Below are 8,305 nucleotides of genomic sequence, written 5' to 3'. Positions count from 1 at the left end.
CATTAAAGAAGAACCCGTCCAGAAGACCTACACAATTTTTTTTCCTTTTGATTTTTTTACCTGGATTACTGATGCATCAGGACGCCATCATTACATAGTTATCATCAACTGTGTGCATGTTTATTAGCTTTAAAACTGAAGTGTGAATTGGTCAGCAAAAATTTTTGATTGCAGTTGAAATGCTTATTTTTGTTTTTGTCTGTTTACCTTAAAATAAAGTTATGCAATTAGTAAAATCCACAAAAAAACAGTCTTTGACTTTGTTTCTCTTTTGCCACAAAAAGTGCCAAAATATTCTATTTCTCATCTGCCACATCTTTTGGCAGCAGCTGTGTTAATTATGTACAACTTACCTCTGCTGAGTAACACCTCACAGGAATGCCAAATGCTCGGGCCAAACCGAAGTCTGCAAGCTTTAATTCCCCATTCTACAAAAAAATAAATAAATAAAAACTTCTGATTTTTTTGTGTGCAGTGTGTAGCTAGTCCTCTACTAAGCATTGGATTCAACAACAGGAACCAATGTTTACCAAATCAAAGTCCAACACTCACTCTGTTGATGAGGAGATTCTGCGGCTTCAGATCTCTATGAAGAACATTCCGGCTGTGACAGAAAGCAAGGCCTTTCAACAACTGGTACATGAACGACTGCCGAGGAAACCCAAGAAGACACAATCAGATTTAAAGCTTCCAAAAGCACTGTTTAAGTTGATGTCATTCTCAAACAATAAATACAGCCGATACAAGGTCCTCCTTTCTCACCTTTACAGTTTCTGGATCAAGATCACCATTGCAGCTGTCAAAATACTTCTTCAAGTCCTGCAGTGGACAGAAAATACTATTTAGACTGGGAATAATCATAATAAAAACATTGCCTTAGCTGTATGAGTAACTCACCTGATCGCAGTATTCAAAAACCAAGGTTAATTTCTTGTCACTGTGCAGCACATCATGTAATCTGGGGAGGACAGAACAAACTTTAAAAGCGCAATGATTGCTGTTAACTCATCTGGCAAACACTCACACAGTCATTTACAGAGAATGCATTGATGATAAAAAAGGAGTAGCAGACTGACCTGACAATGTTTTTATGCTTTAATTCTTTCAGAAGACATATTTCTCTCAAAGCAGAACTTGGCACCCCCTGAAATCATTGCAATATATTTTGATTTGTTAGCACTAGCCTGCTAACTGATGTTACTGCATCTGTCAACAGATTGAGAACACAAACCTCGTCGTCATCGTCCAGCCTGACCCGTTTCAAAGCCACAATTTCGTGTGTTTCTCTGTTTTTAGCCTTGAAAACGGTCCCATAAGTACCTACGAAAACGAGAACTCAATTTAACCAAGCTTAAATCTTCGATGAATGGAAAGGCATCGCCATGATGATACTGATTACTAGGCTAGCTACACTTAGCACTACTAGGCCAGCTGGTGTCACTCATGCCGTGAAATTGACAAGAACAGCTTAACAAACTCGTGCAAATTTAAGCAAAAACTCCAAAAAGACGCTACGCAAATAAACATCTACCACAATCACATTCCGCAGTCATAGCATAGCATCCATGCAAAATCAGCAAGAATGCTATGTTAGCATGGTTCAGCTAGTAGTTATATTAAAAATGTGTAACTTACCCTCTCCAATTTTTTCAAGCTTTTCATATTTCTGCATGTTTGGATTGTAAGGCCAGCCTTCGGCAACACTGGTAGAACAATGACCGAAAACACCCCAAAGTGGGGCGGATACAATAGTAAGGTAGCTGTTAGCTACAGACGCTTTAGCCTCAATCCTCCGGTCGGATTCACGGATCTGCTCTGGTTTGCCACCTACAGGCCAACGAGTGAACCGCAGGCTGCTGCAACAACTCCAGTTATTTTAAGGTACTAAACAAATTCACACGAGTAAAAAAATAAAATAAATTAATATAAGTTCAAATATCCTTAAAGGCAAGAAAATATTCCTAATAAATAGTGAAGTGAAAGGCATTTAAGAAAATAATAGGGTTAAAATTACATTAGTACTGCATTACCAACAAACTGAAAAATATTAAAGTGAAACTGGTGATTTGTTTCTTTGTCTGACATATGGACAAAACACCAGATGGAGGGAAGGAGAAAGAAATCAACTCAAGGAGAAATGTTTGTACAATAACAGAACCTTAATAAATAACCTTATCATCATGAATACAAAACCTACAGACTCGCTTCATCTCGGTTTCACATTCTTCAGCTCTTTCATATTTGAAGCTTTCCGTTTGTCCTTAAACTGACATCTGATCAGACTCTTTGATATCTTCTCATGTAAGATGATCATTTCAAATCAAATCTCTGACTGCAAATGTGTTCTTGGAAGCCATCAGACTGCAGGTTATGATAAATATATTCCCCACAAGGGCTAATTAATCAATTTAACTGTGTGAACTCTATTTCAAAGTCAGCTAAGTTTCAGCTCTTTATTGTTCAGTTCTGCTAACCAGCTTATAATTCAGTTTACTAAAACTGATGCAAGACATTATACTAACACAGACTGCACGCCCACACTAAATGAATCAAATAAATGCTTCTGTTTATCACTAATGAATAAAAACAAGATATTAAAGTTTTGTGCATACAGGAATCATAGGGTTAACACTTTTTTAGTGTTGATAGCTGACTTGTACCTTCAGAATCAAGTCATTCTAAAATTATCAAAATTGTATTTACAGATGTGCTATTTAATAACTTTACCAATAACCATAGTCAACCATTTTCATAAGAACAAAATCTATTTAAACACATTTACAAAAATTAATTTGGAAAACCAGATTTACTTAATCAATTTTTTTGACAACTCATACATAAAATATACTCCAAAACTAAAATTTCATTTTAGTTCCCATATGTACAATAATGTATTTAAAAATAATCACAGGTTCATGTGGATGGTCCGTTTAGTTGTTGTATTTGTTCTTCTATACAACTAAACAGACAGCAACACATCTGATTGAGTTCATCTAATAAACAGTGGTATTTAGTGTCGATCTAATAAAAACAGGTTTGTATGTTTTTATTTTTGCTCTTCGGCTCTTTGTCTACGGATCAGATCAGAATAAAGTCCTCCTTTGCTCAGCAGCTGCAAATGAGTCCCAGCCTGTAAGAAGGAAAACAAAAGGCTGTCAGATCAAATGAAAAGTGATATTTTACAATCATTACCAACAGATGGGAGCTACCAGTTTTCCCTCCCAACACAAATGACCGAACACTGAAATAAATAATTTTTTGGTGTTTCTTTGAGCTCGCAAGCTGTTCTCATAAATTAACCCAGGCATTTAATCAGTGATAAAAGCACCTCCTCACCTCCACAATGCGCCCGTTGCTCATGACGCAGATGAAGTCGGCCCCTTGAATGGTGCTCAGCCTGTGGGCGATGATGAGCACGGTGCGGCCCTTTGTGGCTTTGTCCAGAGCTTCCTGCACCACTCGCTCCGACTCGGCGTCTAAAGCGCTGGTGGCTTCGTCCAGCACCAGTATGCTCGGGCTCTTGATCAAGGCGCGGGCGATGGCGATGCGCTGTTTCTGGCCACCTGATAACGTCACACCTCGCTCACCTGCGTATAGAAACCCAACGTTCAGCATTCGCAAGCAGGTCTAACAAAAAGTAAGGGAAAAAAAAGCTTAAAAGAAACCACATACCAACCATGGTGTTATAACCATCTGGGAAACTTGTGATAAAGTGGTGAGCGTTGGCCTGCTTTGCTGCGCTGATGACCTCAGCATCCGTGGCTTCAGGCTTCCCGAAGCGAATGTTCTCCATGATGGACGACCCAAACAAAACGGGCTCCTGCAAACGGCAAGCAAAACAGCAGCGGGATTTCCACGCAGAAGTCAGAAAATCAAAACTGTATGAGAAACGTCTTCATGCATCCGAAACGAGCAGCCTCTCCACCTGGTTGATGAAGCCAATGACTTGACCTCTGAGCCAAGCCAGGTCTAGCGTTCGAATATCGAGCCCATCCAACGTGATCACACCACTGGTGGGGTCGTAGAAACGTTCCAGCAAGGCAGCCACTGTGGACTTTCCTGCAGGGTTTAATTTTTATGCACAGATTATAAAACAGTTTCCACGTCACCAACTAAAAACGAGTTATTATCTCAAATTACCTCCTCCAGATTCACCAACAACAGCGACAGTTTTACCAGGGGGCAGTGTTAAGGTGAAATTCTTTAGGACTTTGTGGCCAGGTCTTGTTGGATAACTATAAATATTCAAAAAAGGAACACTTATTCATTATCCTCTCATGTTCAGTTAAAGTGGAGAAGTGCACCTAGATCTATTTAGAGTTGAAATGAAAGGATTTTAACCTGAATGAAATGTCCATAAAGTCAATTCTTCCCATCATAGAATGGTATGAGATACGCCTTCCTCCAGAGAGAAGGATGGTCGGCTGCACAGAAAGGTATTCAAAGACCCGGGCACCAGAGCTTATTCCTCTCACCATCTACAGAGGGCCAGTGTGGTTTCAAATGAAATGAGAATTCAGATCAAAAGATGATGTGATACTACAATTAAAACAACTTATACACTATGTATAACGTTTTCTAACCTGTCCAAAAAGGATGGAAATGCTTGCCAAAGACCTGAGCATGAAAACAAATGAAATGAGTATCTTCTCAACAAAAGCATTTAGCTATACATTTTGTTGTAGATAAATCACTGCGTTCACTTTATACCTTTGAACAGTCTGAGACGCAACCAAAAAAGACATGAGATCCCCAGGAGACATTTCATTGCTTGAGATCAAAGTCCCTCCAGCAAAGATGGTTCCGAGAACGATGCCTGTTTTAGTGGCAAGATACAATACAAAACACAGAAACGTGCTTCACATCGTGTCCAACAGGGTTAATAACGTGAACACACTTACAGTTCAGGGCGACGTTTGACAGGCCTTGAAAAATGGCAATCCCAGTCCCAAGATTTTCATTCATGTCACATGATTTGTCAACTTCATATGCATATAATCTGAGGGGGGAAAAAATCATAATCATTAAAACAATATATTTCTGAATGATTATTACGACTGTTACACAACGAACTTACTGGAGCTCTCGTTCCTCCATTGCAAAAGCTTTCACTGTGCGCACGTTACCCAGCGCCTCGTCTGCCACTCCTGTAGCCTTTGCCACCTTAAAGCAGAAATACCATGGTTTTAAATCCTTCATTCAGTTGGGGTCTACATACAGTGGAACTGCAATGCTTTGGTCTGAATTCCTCCTTATTGTAACTTTACCAGCCCCTTTTTCACCCCTGTTCTGAGGTGTGTCATTCAAACTAGCAAAAACTCTCCTAGAGACTCCAAGTACAAAACAAAATGTATTTAATGGCTAAAAAAGTGGATTTTGCATGACGTGTCCTCTTTAATTTAAACATCCAGTCAGACAGCAAATAAGTATGTTTTGAGGGTAGAAAAATTGACGTGGCTCCTGTACTGTTTATTTTCAGCAGTGCAAGAATTCACATAACACTTTCTACAAAACTAGACCTCATAAAAAAACAATATATGGTGTCACCTGTTCTTGAGCCATACGAGACAGTCTGCGCAGGAATGAGCCAATGAGAGCCCCTGCTCCCACTAGACAGGGGAGGACCACCACTGTCAAACCTGTGAGCTTTGGAGAGATGATATAGAGCGACACAAAACACCCGACTGTCTGTGTGATACTCCGCAGACCCTAAAAATACACAAGAAATGTTAGGGGGGGGGGACGGTTAGGAGATTTATTTTCTGGCATATTAACGTCAAAAGACTGAGTTGAGCTTGTAATACCTGAGAAATAACCAGTTTAAAAGATGACTTGAACTCCTGAATATCGGCAGTCAAACGATTTACCAGCTGCCCGGTTTTGTTAGCATCAAAAAAAGCCACGTCTTGCCTGAAGAATAAAAGAACTCAGTTATAAACATTTGGGATGAAGGTTTGATAGCAAATATGAACAACACTGAACATGCTTGTTTTTTTTTTTCATAAACAGGTCATTTCAAGTATAATTTGTGGAATACCTCAGCAGGGATGCAAACAGGGTCTTTCTCATGTCTGCTGCCACTCTTTCTCCCACCCTTGACAGGAGGATGATGTAGCCACTTGTTAACAGGCCCTGCACAAAGGAGATAATTGACCAGAAGACAAAAACATTATTTTACAGTTGTGACATTTCTATTTGGGATTAATTATTTTTTATTTAAATGACAGCAAATAAAGTAGACTTCACAGTGATGAAGTCCACATAAACTTACCAGCATGTTCTTTGGAATAATTGAAAAACAAATCTACAAATTTTAGGAGTAGAAACAACTGTGTCATATATTGATATAATTACGAGGTACTTACTTGGATGCCGTACAGTCCAAGTAATTTCAGAGCAGGTCCTTTTATCTCAGATATATAATTCCCTGTGTTTTCTCTTAGGTAACGTGCAACAACATTCACCAGGTTCCCAAGCATCAGTGGGATTTGAATGTTCAAGATAGCAGCACCAAAAGCAAGCTGGGAAAAAAAAAAATGCAATTTAATCTAATTGCATTGTATATTTTGTGTTTTAGACCATTTCTGAACCTTACCACGATGGCACCAACAAGAGCAAACCACTGAGGTTTGACAAATTCCCACAGAATATGCCATTTGAACTCAGGCCCTGGGTGTTTGGATACAACTTCCACGAAGGTGTTGTTATTCTCGTCAGCTTCACAGTGAGCTACATGGAAACACAGGCGTGCTGAGGCAGTAAGCACCGCGGGTCCCAAGATGAATTTTAAACTTTGACGTTTAATTGGTTGTGAAGAAAACTGGCGGATGGCTCTCTGAGTAAGGCTCCAAATGCGACTCACGGCGCAGCTAGGCTGCTGTGAGGATGCATGAGACCCTGGAAATGTAGACCACCTGGATAATAAAACAAATAATCAGTATAGTTTGAGATTGAATATACTAAACCACAAGACACAAATCTTACTGAGGCTGCTAGAAATAACTAAAACATATATGTTTAAAATTGATGTTAGAAAATATAAAAGATATTATTAATGAAAGGTTAATTCACTAAACTTTAATACCCCCACCATTCCCGAAATTGCAACTCTTCCTGCAAATGGACCTTTTCAGGATAGGGGACTGAAGTGCAGATTCGATGCAATCTTTTTATTACCTTTTCTAAAGAAAATATTAAAATAAAAACAAACACTACATTAGACAGCATGTTTAAATTTGATTTGAAGTGACTAAGTGAAATATTAAAACAAACTGGCTTGAAATTGACTTAATTTATTTTGCACAGTTTATGCAAATGAAATGTGATATGAACAGAACAGCACTTTCTATGAACTGCTTTAAATTAAAATATATTTAAACAGACACTAAAGTTTTCTCTTCAGTGCTTCTAGTAAAGCTTTATTTTGAATGGACACTATTTAATTACTGTAAATAAATAATCCTGTTCAATGACTAATCTCAAAATGCTATAAGATTGTTGAAAACTAGTCATTACTCTCTAATTATGCCAGCAATACCGAAGCTAGGCAATTTTTTCCAGTTGCAGCTTACACAACAAATCTCCTGCCATTAGCTAAATTAGCTACTATTCCAATGTAACCTACCGTGAGAGCTTTAATTTAACTCCTGTCTTACTGCAATGCGATAAAAACGACAAAGAGCGTGATGGAGCAGCGGTGCTCAGTCTACAATAAAGCAGCTGAAACATGTTTTATGCTTCTTTCAGCGATAAACCCTTCATTAGGTTCAGATAATCGTTAAGCTCATCATTAACCTAACAGCATTATGCAGGCTGCCATATTGACAATGACCCGATTCTTCTTCGTTGTTTTAATTCCAGTAGACTTGATGTCTTACTGCCCCCTCAGTTCAGAAAAGGGACTTTCGTTTGGTTTTACCCTGTTTTTTTCTCTCAAGTGAGAAGTTGTTTGACAGTCTTTTTTTAACCATTTTTTCCCCTCTGAACTTGGCTATAAAGAAGAATTCTGTTACAACAAATGTGTAAGCTTGGTAGAAGATAATTTCTACAAATATTTATATAAAAATAGACCTTAAAATGGGTGGTTTTTATGCAAAATCGACTTTTTGGAGCTTTATATCATGTTATAATGTCATTCCCTCATCAAAAACCTACCAAAAGTGTTGCTTTGACTCATTCATGCATGTTTGAGACATCATTGAATTTTCTGTAGTAGCCATGTGGAGCAGCCTAAAGCTTGCTGGTACATAGCACCGCCTATTTGCGCATAGCTCTTCCCTGGAGCTCAGTCTGCAGCAAAGATCCC

General features: G+C 38.6%; 2 protein-coding genes across 2 annotated transcripts in view; both read right to left on the bottom strand.

The window, feature by feature from the left end:
* The window catches only part of cdk5 (cyclin dependent kinase 5), an 8,106-nt gene extending 6,278 nt beyond the window's left edge, over positions 1 to 1,828 (bottom strand). Inside the window, exons 1-7 of the mRNA XM_014029833.1 lie at positions 1,636 to 1,828; positions 1,232 to 1,320; positions 1,077 to 1,144; positions 898 to 958; positions 763 to 819; positions 553 to 648; positions 354 to 428 (exon numbers count right to left, since the gene is read on the bottom strand). Of these exons, the coding sequence (XP_013885287.1) occupies positions 354 to 428; positions 553 to 648; positions 763 to 819; positions 898 to 958; positions 1,077 to 1,144; positions 1,232 to 1,320; positions 1,636 to 1,672 (483 nt within the window). The 5' untranslated portion in view covers positions 1,673 to 1,828. The remainder of the gene's footprint in view (positions 1 to 353; positions 429 to 552; positions 649 to 762; positions 820 to 897; positions 959 to 1,076; positions 1,145 to 1,231; positions 1,321 to 1,635) is intronic.
* Positions 1,829 to 2,439: 611 nt separating this feature from the next.
* abcb8 (ATP-binding cassette, sub-family B (MDR/TAP), member 8) lies at positions 2,440 to 7,831 on the bottom strand (the record flags this gene model as incomplete). The annotated part of the gene is given in 16 exon segments (XM_014029822.1): positions 2,440 to 3,130; positions 3,337 to 3,587; positions 3,673 to 3,820; positions 3,926 to 4,059; positions 4,141 to 4,235; positions 4,342 to 4,478; positions 4,584 to 4,617; positions 4,711 to 4,816; positions 4,902 to 4,999; positions 5,078 to 5,163; positions 5,548 to 5,709; positions 5,805 to 5,910; positions 6,038 to 6,132; positions 6,366 to 6,521; positions 6,596 to 6,914; positions 7,625 to 7,831. Coding segments are annotated over 16 exon segments (2,115 nt in total). The 3' UTR covers positions 2,440 to 3,046.
* Between the last annotated feature and the right edge of the window lie 474 nt (positions 7,832 to 8,305).

The sequence above is a fragment of the Austrofundulus limnaeus genome, unplaced genomic scaffold (assembly GCF_001266775.1).
Source record: "Austrofundulus limnaeus strain Quisiro unplaced genomic scaffold, Austrofundulus_limnaeus-1.0 Scaffold6, whole genome shotgun sequence".
Classification (NCBI taxonomy): Eukaryota; Metazoa; Chordata; class Actinopteri; order Cyprinodontiformes; family Rivulidae; genus Austrofundulus; species Austrofundulus limnaeus.
The sequence above is the reverse complement of the archived record's forward strand: the minus strand, read 5'-3'. Positions and strand labels throughout refer to the sequence as shown.